At 40.9% G+C, this 17,945-nt stretch overlaps 1 protein-coding gene across 2 annotated transcripts in view; it reads right to left on the minus strand.

Moving 5' to 3' along the window:
- LOC149222193 (putative serine protease EDA2) overlaps positions 1-17,945 on the minus strand; it is a 467,080-nt gene that overhangs the window by 340,352 nt on the left and 108,783 nt on the right. The window contains exon 3 of one of the 2 annotated variants that reach the window (XM_089385307.1): positions 9,232-9,387. The exons of the other annotated variant lie outside the window; for it this stretch is intronic. Within the exon in view, the coding sequence (XP_089241433.1) occupies positions 9,232-9,387 (156 nt within the window). The remainder of the gene's footprint in view (positions 1-9,231; positions 9,388-17,945) is intronic. 2 annotated transcript variants of the gene reach the window in all.

The raw sequence follows: 17,945 nt of genomic DNA on the forward strand, positions 1-17,945 counted from the left end.
ACCCTCTTCTACATCCCTCACGGGCGCAGTCGATTTCGCTGTCAACTTTCTACTCTTTGGGCATGAGCAGCGGGGGACTAGGAGCTCACCCGAGGTATTTGGCTGACACTCAACACACTAGGGGGGGGACTTTTCAGCAGTGGCATTGGGTTGTTGCGTTAGTTGATAGCCACAATTTGGGGGATGAGGTGATCATCTGCAAGGGTGGCATATCGTTCATCACCAAGCCTACATCTAGGGAGCTAGTCACGAGGTAGACATGTCTCACTCTTTTCTCAAGGCATGTCGGGACCATGCATGAGCAAAGGATACCGGGTACGATTGAGGTAGTTTCCCAGTATGTGTCCAAGCTCCAAACCTTATATTGGCACATTATCGAGAGGGCGAATGGCAGACCCAGAGGAGATGGTTGGCAAGGACAGGAGGGATCCACATACCTTGAGTCGATTACGAGTATCGGATACCCATCTTTTGGTTGCATTGAGGGGCTAGCTATTTGGCACAGGTGGCTTCCAGCAATCATCGGTACTACACAGTGGCAGGCACAGGGCAGATTAGCATGCATCAGATTAGCCCATGATACATGGAGCCTATATATTGATCACATGCAAGGACTAGAGATGAGGCATGGATAGATTCTTGTAGTTGTCAAAGCTATGTTGCAGCAGGTCCAACTAGGGGATGCAGGGATTTAGTTGATTGATAGATCACTCTATCTCATGATGGTCGGAGTCATGGCAGAGAGTGGTCTAGTTCACTTTGGGATTGGCACGTGGGGGTACACAGTGGCCTTTATTGGATGGCGAGGCAGGCTTTCTTTGTGGTTGCATCGGTTGGAAGGGTAGACTTTGGCATCATGGAGATGTTGGGGCAGGATGTGTCTCGCCTCCATCAGTATTCCACCATCGAGTTCCAGGAGAGGAGGATACAGTGTACGCACGATGGGCAGTCAGCTAGAGCCAGAGTGGTGCAGCGATAACATGGTGGCACCCTTCTATGACTAGCATGGGACCCAGACATCAAAGTACTAGACAGCTCAGCGGCCATTAGGGATCAGCCAGCTGCAACATGGGGAGGTACTCAGGTTTTCCTTTGGGCTTTAGCAAGTCACCAATGGCGTGGGGAACTTCTAGTATTTATATCGGACAGGATAGTGAGTGGAGCGAGGGGAGCTTCAGGTGGGACAAGATGGATTGGGATCTTGGTATTGAGGGATTCTTTCATTTCAGGACAGTGCAGGGACCTAGGATGACTCAGCAGCACGTTTGGGACCCCAGTATTACTAATGGTGATAGGGGTGATCAGCAGACAGAGGAGGCGCTTGTTCAGGCATTGCTAGAGGACAAGCAATTTTTGGTGCATTGGAGGAACTTGTCGGATGAGGATGCCACCTAGGAGAGTGAACACATACGTGAGCATCCGGTGCTGAAGTTGGTTGGGGACAAGCAACATTTGGGAGGGGAGGACTGTAATGTCCCTTCCAAAATTAAATTGTTACAGGTTTATTTATTCTACAATTTTGACAATTTTGGAGGCCATGGGACCCATGTGATTTTTGGAAAAGACTTAGGAAGGAAAAAGGGGCTGAAATGTTTTGTTGGCATAGCGTGGGGGCCACCCACATGAGGAAATACGCACCACCTTAGAGGGAAGTTCGAATGACTAAGGAGGGAAAGTCGAATTTTTAGTTGGACGAGGGGACACATGGGAAAAGAGGCCCACAAATTATAAATAGAGGAAGCTTAGCCTCATTTGGTATCTTTTGACATATTGAACTCAACCTTAGTTTCTCGAGCTGCTTAGCCGGGTTACTGTGTTGTTTAGCACACGAGTGTCTCCGAGCAGAGATCTCAACCCTTGCTTCGGTGGACTTCAAGTGCCACCCTAGGAAGGCAATTCGTACTACCTTGGAGGAGAGTTGGTGGAGTTTCATAGTCACATCATTTAGCATTTGTCTCAACCAGTACGTGTTTCTGGAGGACACAAAAGGGCAACGCGCAAGTGTTGCTTGTGGGTTCATCCGGACAGCAACTATCAAGGGAGTTTGGGCATTGAAGCTACAGTGGAGGTTCAACCTTTCAAGAGAGTTTTGGAGCAAGGGGTTGTTGCAATGGAGCAGTTCAATTTACAGTCACCTAGGCCTGCGCAAAGAGCCATCACTGGGCTCACGTGGGAGTTGGAGGAAGGAATTATAAAGCTGGAGCTGGCCGGGAGAAGTAGGAGATCATTTGGAGGGCTATTTGAGGAGGATTGCTGGAGTTGGGAGAGCAAAGATTGACAGGATCAATCACAACAACAAAATTCGAATTGGAGGGCCACGCTGTGAAAGGTCAATTTTTGAAGGATGGAACCAAGGGAAGCCCTTTTTGGGTTTTCCAGGGTTTTGGGAAAGGATCACACTCCTGATTTTATATAATTTTCTGGGCAGATCTAAGGGGTCAAACAGGGGTCCCAACTCAGCCAACAGCAAGAAAAGCTAAGGGGAATTTGGGCCAAAATTCTGAGGTCAACATTTGGCCAATTCCTTCGTGGTTTATTCTGGGTATTTGGTGGTGAGGTCAGGGTTAATTTCCCATAATTTTCTGAGCACCAGAGGTGGGGTTTCTAGCAGCATCTTTGCAGCAGACAGCACAGTTTCACAAGGGCAGCGCAGGGCATCATTGCAGTAGTTATTTGTGCCATCTAGGCTTGAGATATTACCACCTATGCTTGATGACGCTTGCCATTGAGGCAAGCCCAGGTGCACCACTTCCACATTATTGTACTTTCCTCCTAGATTATAATAAAATGGCTCAGTTGTTGGTTATTCCAGTACTTTTTATGGGTGTGCACTGAATGTTTCAATTTTATGGTGTTGTTTTTAGTGTTTGCTCTGCATAGCACTATTTTTCCTAGTTTGGAACATTATATTCTATTAGTCAATCAATGTTCAACATGAGATACAGAGTCCAAATAGTACATCCATCAACAAGTTAAAGTCAATGCCTTGACTTTCCAAACCACTGATCCAAAAAAACAATCAATATTGAGAGATTAAGTCAAATCCAACCTGTCTTCTACTCTGAGATTTGGCACCATTTTGAAAAGAGATCTAAAATCCAATCAAGTTGTTGAATATTGTCTCTTAGGCTTGAATGGTTGATCTTTCAACAAAGCTTTGAAACCATATTGAAATTCTATGATAAGTGCAGTAGAATAAAATTTCATGTCTGATAATTATTTCCTAATGATTTTCAAACAGTGTTTTTCATGCCATTGTTATCATTGAATAATTACACCCAGAAAATCTCAACCATAAATGAAGCAGAAACAATAATAGATCATGGAAAGATAGCCATGCACAATAGACACAGTATTTTTACCCTGGGAAACCCAACCTTGGGAGAAAACCTAGCAACTTTTCTTAAGGAAAAATTGTCTTTACAGCAAGGTTTACAAATCAAAAATTTGTCTAGAAATCTATGCCAACTTATAAATCAAAACCCCTGTCAAATATGTCCTAAATCACTTCTGAACCTGCGGTCAAACTGGTCAAACTGCAGTCAAAGTCTATGGTTAACTATAGTATGAATTTTGGTCAAACTACAGTCAAAACCCTCACTCAAACTATGGTCAAACCCTTCTAAAATTTGCTGGTCAAACCCTTCTAAAATTCGCTGGTCAAACCTTCCTAAAAAAAATTGAAATTGATTTTTGGATTAATCACATCATCATTATTTGTTGGTCGACATTTCGAACCCTCTAATATGGTTCATCCTCAAGACTGTTACCCACCATTTTGTGGGTGATATCCTTAGGACAAAAAACTTCTCCATGATGGTCCTTAGTCAGCGGCCAGCAACCCCCCGCAGCCACCAACTAGCTCGATGTGCCATTTCTCCGCCACCTGAGCCAGCCATGTTGTCCCTCACCCATATGCCATGATCATATGTTTGAAGGTGGGCCTCCCAAACCTAAAGGTATACCTTGTTATTTGGTAATTGAGTATTCTAGTTTATTTATCATGGAAACTTTGGGCATGGATTAATGGGGGGATTCAACGGAAAGAGTGGTCTAGGTTTGTACTCTTGTCCCCTAGGTCTCTTTTGGGATGTTAACCTTGCACTCTAGTCCCGTGGGATCTCTTTTACTGACCTATTGGTTTTAGGGATGGTACTAAATGGGAAGCCCTAATTTTGGTTGCGTGGCCCTGCTCCCCGGTTCGCATATATTACTTCTCTTCCACTCATTACACCCCCAATCATCTCTCCTCCCACCTCGGTCCACATTCGTCCACTGGGTCCACGTAGGGTCAACCACCCCCTCCCCTTGCCCCACATCTTGGGTCAGGCCTAGAATGGTGCTCAGAGGTTGATGCAACTAAAAGAAAAAGAAAAAGCATAATTGGTCACGTTCAATAGGAAATTGTACCACAAAATGCAAAAGACGGTCGGGACAAAAGCATTTAGCACGTGGGCAAAAGCCATGACATGAGCTCTACTCCATTCCATGGTCATCACCTTGGTTCCTACATGGCTCTTGATGAGCCTCTTTTATCAATCAGGAACCCATGATTGTCCCAACCCCTGGTGGGAGATGAACTACCCCACCTTATAAGGGGTTATCAATTGTTATACTTTACACATCATGCTCTCATTACCTAGAGCGCCGAGCAGTTAATCAAAGAAAATCATAAGAAGGCAAAAGGCATTTGAAAAATGGTGGAAAAATAAAGGTTGGGGTAACTCATGCACCACAATTGCTCCTTCAAAATGTGGGCTTCGCTTTTATTAGCTACCCGCGTACCATGGCATATGATCCAAGTTGCCCCCTTTCATTCCCTACTCCATTCCATCATTATGCCACATGCCACCACCATTTGAAGGGCGTACCACGGACATACAACCCCCTTTAGAGGTATAAACCAACCAATAGGATGCCTAGTTAACCTTATTTGGAGTTGGGAGACATTAGCACATACCAAAGCCCACTATGGAAGGGCATGCCATTATGAAGTGCTCACTTGTTATCCATGGTTTATAAACTCTTTTACTTGATTTCTTTAATGATTTGGTGTGTTGGAAGGCACGGGGATGCAATGGATCTTATGCAGGATTGCAGGTGGTTTCCATTTGGGTTTGGTCTCCCTATACAGGGTTTTGACCCCAGAGGGCTACATTGGCACATGTAGGGTGTGTGTAGAGCGCCATGGGCCCCCACATAGTAGACAGCACTCCAGGGATCCCCACAGCCATTCAGAGATTGCTCGTGGTTCACTTATTGGATGAAGAAGATGCACCTAATCCATCATGACCAGCTAGCCCAAGAGTTGCACCATACACTAGGCAGATGATCCAAGACTTGCACGATGATGTGGCATCACATACACCATCATCCTAGCCCTTGCAGGCGATCTACAAGCATCTTCGATTTGTTTCGAGACCCATGATGACACTTGTGTGCCCCCACATGGAGCACCACAGGTTATTACAAGGGGCCAACCCCTTGTCCACTGCTTTTGGGAGTTAAACTACACATTATGGCACATATGGACTCCACTAGGCCTCCTCCAAGGCCCAATGACATGCACTATTCATCATTCGACCTCTTGAGAGACTTATTCTTTTGTTTATGAGCTAGTTTGGTGGGCTTGTCACCAAAAGTTTGTTATTTTGCACATTATTTTATTGTAGGGGCTAATGTAGGCCTAATTAGCTAAATCAAACTCATTAGAAGTGTATAAATACAAGTGATATGAATTCATTTTAGCATCATCACTTTGGATTGGATCTCTTCTCTCTCTTGAGAATATCGCACTTTTTCTTGGAGGATGAATTGGAGCTTTATGGATGAATTTTGATTTGTGGATTTGGTTTATCTTATCTTGGAGCTTCTTTATTGTCAAATTGTGGATGGTTGGATATGTTCTATTACACGTAAGTACATGCTTTTAATGCTATTCTTGTTTTACTTTTTCGTATACATCAGATTTGGATTTCCGCTATTTTTAGGGCTAATTGTTGCATGCATTTACTACTTAAATTGTGAAATTTTGTCTCTATATAGCATCTCTCAATGTATGGGCCATGTAATTTGAATGAAATCTCCTAGGGATAATTCTATCAACAAATTCATCTTGATAAGCCATCACCTTTTGCACATCGAAGTATAAAAGCTGCAAAATTGCTTCTCTTTGACCTAGAAGGCTAGCGAAATAGTCTTGAGGCCTCCTTGACTAAGAACCAAGGTCCTCATTCATATTTATCATAGACTCCACTCTCCCAAGATTAAGGCAACAATTTACCAAGAGGTGGTCACCTAAAATCAACTCCTTTTCACCTTTTCCTAGGTCTAGCCAAGTTGGGTCACCTAGGGCATCATTTTCCCGACAAAATAGCCCTCCAAAAAGTTTGATCTCCTAGCCTCTCCTGCGTTGATGTCTCCTCAAGGCCTCCTCCAATTTTGAAGCCATTCCATCAGTGGAGTTGTGAGAAAATCCAAGCCCTAGGTCCGAGATCAAACTTTGCCCTAGTATCCCCAAGGCTAGTGCCCCGTAGGATCAATTCAACACCTTTAAGTGAAGATTCTTTCTTGGATCCTTTCCTCTGCTTTGTCTAGGTTAAAAACATCATTGGTTGCTAAACTCTTTCCTCCTAACCTAGGTTGGGTCCACTTGGTCCCGTGTGGTCCCATTCCTTTGAAAGATAATTCTTCAAGAACCATCCGGGGTACCAATTTCAAAAAGGATTTTAGGGATTAGAAAACTCTTTCACAAGTCATAATCCCTAATCTAACCCTCAAATCCTCCCATCCTTCTCCTAGAAGATATTGTACCTTGCTTAGAAAGCAAGCAAGCTCTATTCTTCAACCTCTTCTGGAAAGGGATTATTTGGGTCACTCCATATCCACTTATTGATTTACCCTTCATTGGTGACTCCATAATATACTAGGTCTCCTCCCATCAGTGAAAGTTCGTAAAGAGTAAGGAGCCTTAGCTGAGGTGACAGTGGGCTAAGTCTCCATTTGTTGCTCGTGCTCTAGCATTTGCCCTTTAGGGATCCCCTTTAGGTCCCCTGCTAGTTTGAGCGGTAACAAGGACCAAGATGAAAAAACCAATCTATTATTAGGATTAAATAGTAGAGATGCATCATGTTCCAGAATTAGCTGTTAAAAAATAAAAATTATTTTAATCAACATAAGAATGGTGAGGTATAGTTTAGGTCAATATTTAATAAAATATTAAAAATAATTTGGTCAATAGAAATTATTTTAATCAAAATAAGAATGTTTTAGGTCAATATTTAATAAATAATGTGGTCAATAAAAGAAAAAAAACTAAAAATACTCAAAAAGGTTATAGAAAAATAAAAATAAAAGAGAATAAATAGACAAAAAGTAGGAAAGAAAAATACTATTGACTAAAATTAATTATAAATTATTATATTTTATATTAAATAAAAGAAAAGGAAGGGACCAAAAATATAGTTTTATTGTTACATTATTATAAATAATTATATAATATTATTATATAGGCTATGAAATTCTAAAGGAAAGATTAATAATTTGACCAAAGAATAATTAAAAATAAATTGACTTCATAAGCCCCGAGGGTTAGCTCAATTGATGGAGGTCCGTTGCTAAAGCACCTTGCCATTGGGAGGTCACGGTTCAATTCTCCTTGACGCTCTCGGGGTAAGGCTTGGATTAATTTGGCCGAGTGGTGTGGTCCCTTGGGTAGGGCCTCGCCTGATTTTCCACAAATAAAGAACAAAAAAAATGACTTCATAAATAAATTAATTAATTAAAATCATTAAAGCACAATAATCATTTAAATTATAATAGAATATTATAAAAATGATCCTGGAAAAATGGGATCAATAAGGGAATGGTATGAAATGAACAAAAAAATATAAAAAATAATAAATATACATATAACAAAAATAATAATAATAAATAAATATAAATATAAATGCAAGATTAATTCAGAGATAAATAAAATTAAAATAGGTCAAAATAATTAAAAATAAACTAAAATAAATTGAGTTCATCAAAAAATTAAAAAATAAATCATCAAGGCACTTTGCTGGTCAAAGTGTTGTATGGATCACACATGTGGACTTTAAGGGCTGAAAAAGGATAATGAAGAGAGAGAAGATAAACTCCAAAACAGATTTCTCCTTTGAGCTCAAACTTTCTCTTGTCTTAGTGTCTCAAAATGAGACGTCATGCTTTGCCTATTTATACATGTCTATGAAATGCCAAAGGTCATGACCCTTGTAGGGCCAACTTGTCATACCAAAAAAAGATTATATTGTATTTTGCATCTAGGGCTGACTTGAATACCTCCTGATGTTACAAAAATCAACATAAAGTTTGTATTATTAGTTGAAACAATTTCTTAGGTTGTATACCTAGAGAGTCTTGACCCTGAGACCGCCAAAAGTGAATTTCCCGCTTGCTGAAAATTTAAATTTACACAGGTCGAAGGCTTGGAAGTGATCTAAATTCACCAATCTTCTATCTTCTAGCCTCTCCACTCGTAGATCTTAGATCTAGAAGGGTTTACGCACTTTGGGGTGATTTTATCAATGGGTTATCTTATTTTCGACTTATTCTGCAGAAACTACAAACCTGTAAAAACAGGACAGTAAGTTGACTTCTTATATGCCATACCCTGTTATATTAGAGTGTATTTCTTTGCTGGCTTAGTATTATTTATGCAGATTTTACACAGTAGGGCAGTGAATTACTTGAGCTACACTAAACTGTTACTATGATGGCTTGGATCATGAGGAATAATACTTAAGCACACACCATCTAAACATAATAATCATCACACATAAGGAGAATTCATCCAAACTACTGACAGTCTATTTAGAATAGATCATTAGAATTGAATTTGGCTAGCCTGTTAAGCATTAATAATATAGTTATATTTATGTCACATTATTGGATTTAATGAAAACGGGAGATTAACAGTTGTATGTCCACTGGTATGTTCATAACCAAATTATATTAGTTGAAACCTTTAATTGATAAGAATCATCAAATAAGCAATACAGGACCACAACACTGAGATGGCAGTGCAAGTTACATGTGTCAGTGGTAAATACCTATCAGATTTTCAGACAATTATCAACAAATCACTAGCTAAATATTAAAAACAATCATATGCTTACATTTCACTTTCGACATAGAAAGTATTGAGTTAACAAACCTCAAACAAATATTGATAAGGGTATCTTCACATACCTGGTAATAGTTACGAAACATAGCCAAGTCAAAAAGTGCTTGCTTAGAAGAAAGATATTGTAGATTATGTGTCGTCAATTCTTTGAACGGAGAGCTCTTTCCATAGTATCTATGCTCAAGGGAAACAATAGCAGCACCAAACTTCTTTGCCAAAACCTGTCCCAGCAAGTACAAGTTTTAAGTCTGCAATCTGAATATGCACCCAGCAATAATTTAAAATTGTAGTAAGTAAATGAGGGAGGAAAACAAAGATGAGTATGAATATGTTAAAATTGGCAACTAGGGCCAAACTCTATGTGGGTCATCTTATTTATGAAAGCTGATATTTTTCTTGGATCCCTCTCATCGAGAGGCGTAGGATTGATCTAAAGATCATCCGATTCCGATAAGTATTCATGGAGTTATGAATTTAATTGTGTTATAAGACAATTTGTCAAGGTCGGACAGCAACCAAACTACCCCTAGGGTAACTCAATTCATTTACGAGAATCTCTTTATGTACCTGATCGCAAGAAGAACCTGGTGTCCATTTTGGCAATGGGAGTCAAAGGTTTCAGGGTGGCATTCATCAATGGAAAGGTACATGTTTGAAAATAGAATTTTCTAAGATGCTTTTACTCATGGGTTCAGGGTTGGAAATCTGTATCAAGTTGCAGGATGGTCCATTGGGGACCATGTCAGTTGTCACATCTCATCTATAGCACTGGAGGTCTACTTATTATGGGGCCCTACCCGATGTGAGTCAGATGGTGACAGGGATGCCTGAATTCAAGAAGAGCATGAAGGTACATGTCCAAGATGTATCGAAGGAAAATCTTACAAGGGGACCATTCCCCTCATGTAATAGGTCCACAGGTTTGGAACAACCTGAGGGGTTTGCGATTCATGACCCGGAATCTCATGTGTGCAGGTGGAAGAAAGCCCTCTATGGCTTGAAGCAAAACACCCCGAGCGTAGTATGAGAGGATTGATAGTTGTCTGATGAAGCTAAGATTCGCTAGGAGTGAAGCCGATCCAAACCATTGCTTGAGGTTATGGATGATAAACCTCTCATACTGACACCTTCTGAGGACGATCTATTTCCGATAGGTGTAGACCCTCTCATTTGCAGAAGTAAGAGGAAGTTGGATTCTGGATGTGGAATGGTAAACTGCAAGCCCGTGACTACCTCGAGGATCTTAACTTTCAAAAGTTATATGGTAGTGATGACGGACCAAATTTGGGAAATGCCTCTAAGTTTCATAAACTCATTCGCACTGACGTTCTTGGTGAACTTCCGTCCGGATATATGTTTTGCAGTTAGCAAGATGAGCTCATATATGGTTGAGCCTCATTGGTTTGGTGCCAAGAATCTTTTGAGATATCTTCGGGGCACTATCTCTCATAGATTGAGATACACTGCCGGAAATATAAAGTTGCATGATTATTCGAATACTGAATGGGTAGGTAGTGTGGAGGATCGCAAGAGCACTTCCGAGTGCTGGTTCTCTTTGAGTTCTATTTGATATCCTGGATGAGCAGGAAGCAGAAGTCGGTTGCTATAAGCACCGCTGAGACCGAATACATAGCTATGAATATGATCTTGTGTGAAGCTACCTGGTTGTGGAAGCTCTTCAGCGAGCTATTTGTACACATGATGGATACCACCGTGATCCTCTGTGACAACCAGGGAGGGATTCGATTGTTGAGGAATCCCGTATTCTATGATTGCTCCAGCAGATAGACATCAGATACTACCTTATCTGGGATATGGTACAAATATGAGCGAGGAGGCTCCGTTGCATTGAGATTGATGTACAAGTCGTAGACATTTTGTCAAAACCCCGAGGAAAGGTCAAATTTGTGACTTTCCCGAACAACTTGGAGTCGTTGAGAGACCCTCTTATGAGGGTCCTGCATGTTGCATGCATTGAGCTCTAGGAGCTCCGGGGGGCTTGGGGTATTTATTGGAGCAACACGCGACCATACGGCGACTCACCCTCCCCTAATGGTGCGTTGTGTACACGGTGAATGGCTCACCGTTCCCCTGTGATACCCCGTGGCAATTTAGGGACAGGATGAATGGTTCTCATGTCGAGGCATCCTACCCATGCAGTCTGGGACTCATGGGAAGTACCTCTCATCTGGCCAATGAGCAGGGAAATGGGGTTAGGGGCCATAGTAGTACTATCGATGGATGCATCGTTGTATCTCCCGTACTCCCTATGCTAGGATGACCTCCATTGATCTGGGATCAATGAAATTGATCTGGGATCAGTATGAGTGGTTTGAGACACTCTCTTGTGATATTGATCTGGGATCAATAAAACTGACTTCAGGTCAGTAGAGAATGGTATGAGACATTCTCGATCAATTCTTCTTCTTCATGGTTCAACATAGTAGAGCAGTGCAGGGCACTGATGGCAGAGATAGTATGGTCGGCCATATGGATCAGCGGATGGAGTTCTCCCTAGTTGAGAGGGAGTGTTAAAATTGGCAACTAGGGTCAAACTCCATGTCGGTCATCTTATTTATGGCAGCTGATATTTTTCTTGGATCCCTCTCATCGAGAAGTGTAGGATTGATCTAAAGATCATCCAATTCCAATAAGTATTCATGGAGTTATGAATTTAATTGTGTTATAAGACAATTCGTCAAGGTCAGCCAGCGACCAAACTGCCCCCACTTGTGCTCAACGTTTTAATATAAATAGAGGTGGCCTTCAAGTCATTTACACACACTCACACTCTTGTGATCTCTCTCTTCATTGTATTTTGGGTTTTGATGAAGGAGAGATCTAGAGGGAGTGCCTTAGGCTCTATGCTGCCCTAATGAAGAAGCTTTAACGCAGTCATGGAGGAGACTTCTATAGCGCAGCAAGGAGAAGTTCTCACTGCCCTAAACGCAGGTCTAGAAGAGGCCCTAAGCAGCTGTCTTTGAAAGCCCTAAACATTGTCCTAGGAAAAGACATCTAACTGTAGAGAAAGGAGGGTCATGTTGTGCCCTAGCCGCAGAGAATAGAAGGACTAACGCAGCACTATAAACGCAGATGAATGATGTATAAAGGAAGCCTCAACGTGCCCTAGCCGCAGCCAAGGATGAGGCCCAATTATAAGTGGAAGACAGGCCCTAAACGTTGATGTATGAGGCTAAAACCGCAGTTCAGTTTGTGCCCTAGTCACTGTCCAGATGTGCCCTAACCACAGGCCTTATGCCGCAGCAATAAGGACTGTTTTAGGATCATTTGGAAGAGTGTTGGGCTGCCGCAGTCAAGAGGAGACTTCATATAGCAAGCCGCAGCAAACAAAGGAAGGCCGAAGTAGTTGATGAGGGATAGACTGCCCATAAAATGCAGTATAGGGTCTCCTCCTCTCTTAGAAGGGCAGCCACAGTAAAGGAGGGCACTTCTGGGCAGATTGAAGAGTTGTTGGAAGTACCCTAACCAGTGCAAGATTGCTGCAGTCAAGGACCCTAGAACTGTGAGCTGAAGGAAGTGTTAAGGGCTGCCATATGCCCAGAACAGCAGTGTTTTGGGCATGACTGTTAGGTACAGCTGTTACAGCAGTAAAACTAGGACAGCTAGGCAATGGTACATACATATTTAGAGCAACGTAAGTATGTTGGGACAGCAGCAATGTTGGGTTGCTGGGATAACAAGCCGTGATGGGACAGCAGTACTAGCAGCAATGATATTGTGCCACAATGTTCAATGGGACAGCACAATGATGAGGCAGTGGCACAATGGAACAGCAACGAAATTGTGCAGCAGTGGCACAATGGGACAGCAATGACATTGTGCAGCGGTGGCACAATGGGACAGCAAGCATGGACAGCATGGTGCAACATGGCAAGCATGGACAGCATGGATAGTTGTGGCAAGCACATGAGACAAGTTGTATGACTACATGGTTCAACAATGGCATGTGGGACAGCAGTGCAACATAGGGTGCAGCATGGTGCAACACGATGAGGTGCAACATGATGACAAGATGCAGCACAATGATAGGTGAAGGAGTCACCTTGGAGAATCAGTTGAAGCAACATGTCTTCAACTGATCTCATGTATCATCTTCTTAGAGATGATCTATGCTCTTATCTAGATATGTCAAGTGTTGACTTCTGTTGTAAATGTACTCTCTCTCTCTCTCTGTGCTGAACTATTGAAGAACATATAAGAAGAATTGATCAAGGGTTTCCCCACATTGGGGTTTGTCCCTGGCTAGCGCCACATCTTGTGTCCTCTTTTCTTGGCTTGTTTTCAGCGATTTATGTTTATGTTCTATCTGCAGTTTACTTTAATGATGATGTGATTGCTAATCTGGAAAAGATATTGAGCTAACTGTGAAAATTAAAATAAATTGCTCTAAGCATAGAACGTACCTAAAATTAACAAAAGATACCATTTTAACTTTTTATCACCACTAAGCAATTTTGAAGCCTAGAATTAAATATTGCCTCTAGTGTTAACTAATTTTTCTGCTTAATGAGATTTTTGACCACTGGATCCTCTTGATTATAAGTTACCCATTGACCATGCTTCTGATGGCATTATTATATTTATGGATGTCACTATCAAGACAACATGTTTTAAAAGGTATAGTATAATAGATGGAGAGAGAAGGTAAATGTTTCACTTGCAGCTCATGAAAATCTTAAATAAATAGCGGGCATTGTTCCATTGTGAACCAGAAAATCACATATTTAATTCAAGTAACACATTGCAATTATTAGAGTTAATGAGTAAACTTTGATTCTTGTAGGATAAGAGTTAACCATAAAATGTTTTGGACCTAGTCGTGTTATTAAATGGATAACAGTTTGCTAATCAAGTGATAGCAATAGGTAGCAATAACATCGTTAGTGCAACTGATGCACTGACTAGCAGTTGGAAGGTCAACAAGCAATCACATCCCAACTACCAGTCTACCATTTAAACTAGCCACTTCTTATATTTGCCACAACCTTGGCATAATGTTATTGTCTATATCATTGGTTAGGAGTGCATTGTATCTATATTTGTGGTCTACTATATTGTAGCTACAAGGTTCCATTCAAACATACATGAGTATAGGCACAAGGTTAATATAGACCGAATTCTCAAGAAATAATATCTAATGAATAAGAATGGTTTCAAAAATTATTATTATATAATAATATAGATGAGCCCTATTACCCCTCTTTCCAAAAGGGGTGCCCCAATATTTTGACAAAGAGCCTTGCCATTTGTAAGTCCAAATGTGTGCTATTTTATGGCCTTGTAGACCATGTGGGATGAAGTGTAAAAGTGTATCCTAGTTCCCTCTAGGTGGATGGTCATGACCAGCCTTCTTAATCTCATCTTCATGGTGCTTGGTTTTATAAATTATGACTACTAATTGCCCTCTAGTGGGTGGTGGTCCCTTGCCTTGATGGGAATTCCTATGCTCTAGTTGGTATTCAAGCATCATGGAGGTGGATTTATTAGAACACATGGCTTACAAAAATGCTTGTTAGCCCTATAGTTATTGCACTATGTAAGGGTGGAAACACCCATCGCATCATTATCTTAGCACACCTATCTTTTATTCCTGACATGGACCATTTATCGTATGTATACAATCCTCTTTAGCCATGGGCATCATTCTTCATGGCAGTCTCACAATTCACAAAGATTTTGCGTTCCATGAGGCAACACATTCTCTAGGCCAGGGAAAGAGGTCCATTGCATACTCCTGGCCAAGCCAAGTCACCTCCAAGTCAGAGCACCCAAAATGCCTTCTTCAAAGTTTCCTTTCAAGCATTATTTCACCACCAAAGGAGGGATAACTTCCCTTGGGGCAGCCGTGGGGGTCAACTGTGTCAATGTGGCACCTTTTATGAGCAAAGCAAAGATCATGCCAAGTAAAGAACACTCCTATGGACCATGCTTAAGCCTATAAGCAAGTAAATGAAGCATCAAAAGGTCAAATCAAGAAAGATCAAGCTTAAATGAAGGAGCTGTCCACCTCAGGAAAGTCGGTGGAGGTCAAAAAATCAATTCCAAGTGGACATTGAGCAAGAAAAGGGAGACATTGGACATCTCCAAGCATCCAAGATGTAATATCCCTCTTGGGGAGATTACCCTTAGGGTGCAATTCTGAGGTAGGGTTTTCAATAAACCATGAAAGAATTGTATTACATAACAGTATTGCAATATTCATCAATCTATGAAACAGTGATACTCTTTACTGAACGCGCAAGTAGTACAGTAAAGAACACCAGCAACAGTAGATTCCACAAGCAACCATTATAAAACAGGACTGATTCAACAGGCAATAACAGACTTACAATGGTCAACAATCTCCCAACAGAGATATCAAATCAAACATGATTTCTAGGCTACAAACTGTAGTTGTCCCCTTGCTGCCACAAAATCACATCAGCACCCTTATTAACTCTTGCGTTCAGTGAATATGGACACTGTAAGAGGGGCTGTCCAAGCCAACACAACAACAAGAAAAAGGAAAGAAGTGGGGCTCACATAGCTGAGGAGATGGGAGAACCTGAGAAGAAGCCGAAGAAAGATGTGAAAGATCTCTACTATTAAAGAAGGCATATTGGTTGTCAAGTTCTTTGTAAAGTTGGTCTTTCCTTTAGGATAGTATGCATTGTTGTTGTTTATTTGCTTTTGTATAGCATCATAGATAGAAGCATGTGGTAGCAGCAGATGTAGAGTCTACATGTTTAAGTTGCTTTGTAGAAATCATCTAGTCTTTAAGAAGATAGATAAACCATTTTGCATATTGATCATCCAGGCATTATCTAACATTTTGTTAGAGGCAGTCATCTTGCTTAGATGGATCATCATGATCCTGGAAGGACCATCATTTTGGAAGGTTCTTGGGAGAAGCATTATAACAAGGTTAGTATACATTCCATGTAATGTGGAAATGAAACTGTTAAAGGATGAAGGAATGCAATGGATCAAGTTGCAGACTCCTTGTGAGATATATGTAGCTAGATGATGGAATAAGAAGCATAGGAATGCACATTAAAAGTGACTCTTGGATAAGATTCATTTAGAATCTTGTAACATGCTTAGTATGATTGTATGATGTTTAAAAGGAAGAATTTGACTTACTTATGTATAAAAGATCAAGACTTTCTCTAGAATATATAAAATAACGATTAGCATCCAGTATAATCTCCAGAAGAAAAGGTTGTAGCTTGGTAATAAAGTTCGATCCTTGGGCACTCTGATACATGAAGGAAGATTCAAGTGGAGATGGACCATGAGGATGTTGATATCTAGACGACAAGGTCATCATGAGGAGGTAAGTCGAACTTATTATTTTGCTACTTAGAAGGATGTTGCAGGAATACATTATGAGAGTTGAAGCAAGTTCAACTGTATGGATGGAAATGTATGAAGAATGTTGAGGGAATCTCAACATCTAGTACCTGGCAACAGTGAAGTCAAGATGTGTCCATCTTGGGATTGATAGGTAGCAGTGCGAGGAGATACCCTGAAGGCCAAAGGAGATCACTTTCATGAGGAAGCTATGATCAGCGTGAAGTTTGGAAAAGCTCAATGAAATGCCTTCATCTATGATGAACGTGATGTGCAAGAAAGACTGAGTTCCTGTCACAAAGATTGAAGAGTGAAGATGACTCCATGATACCTTGAAAGGAAGCAAGCTCAACACAAGAGATGCAAAGGAAAGAGGGAGCCATGTAGCTATGAAGAACAAGTAGTTGATATTCTTATGAAAGCTAGAAAGCTTGTGGATATGACTTCCCAAATAGAAAGGAAGTCTAGGACCTCCTCTAGTTTTGAGAGGGAGCAAAAGAGTCTCCTTGAAAAAGGAGCAAGGATCTATTCCCTGGTCAAAAGGGAATAGGGATATCCTCTCTGGTTGAGAGGGAGTGATGTTGAACATCACATGTGCATTCTCTTCTTCAGGGGATGAAGAGAGAATGGTGGAAAATTGGATAAGCATCTGTGGTTTCCTTGAGGATATAGAATCTAAGAAAGGAAAGGTACCGACACTCTTTGAGGATAGGACAGGTATCCAAGAGAAGAGTGGTCGAAGAGGACCAATATTCTTTGAGGGCTCGGGATTGGAGATCCAAGATAAGAATAGTCCTAAGAGGACATACCTTGTAGACATCCAGTTGGGGTATGTGCCTTGTAGAGGTAGTGATGTATCAAACGTAAAGCCTCCCAGCATAATGCTCTCGAATAAAGTTGAGCTTGTCAAGTTAAGCCTCAGTGACAGTGATGCTTACAGTTTGGCTTATCAATCCGACTCTTCTTATGAGAACTCTTCAGTTTGAGAATGATGTTGTAATGGTGGTACAATTATGAATACCTCCCTATTTAAGAGGGAGTGTTCAAATGTAACTAGTTTCAGTCTTCTTATTGTTGTTGTACTCATTTCAATATGTATCCTATGTAACAAACAAAATAAGAAAAGAAAAAATTATTATTATTAAAGCATGGGTTTCATGCTTCTTATTGATGGTCTTCTAGGTAAAAGCATGTTCTTCACGCTTCTAGGGTTTGTTAGGTCTTAGGATTTTGTAATATTCCTCTCTTGAAAAGGCTTAATTCTTCAATAGTTTTCTGAGTTTATAATGTAGTTTCAATGATGCATGTTGTCAAACAATTTGCTTTTCCACTGTTGTAGGTGTAACTCTGATTTGGTAACTCAGTAAGACATATAAATAATAGACATTCACATCAAAAGAACGCTTCCCACAACAAAATCTGATTT

This window comes from Pinus tabuliformis, chromosome Q, assembly GCF_031772625.1.
Source record: "Pinus tabuliformis cultivar Carrire ecotype Pingquan chromosome Q, CPIR1, whole genome shotgun sequence".
Lineage (NCBI taxonomy): Eukaryota > Viridiplantae > Streptophyta > Pinopsida > Pinales > Pinaceae > Pinus > Pinus tabuliformis.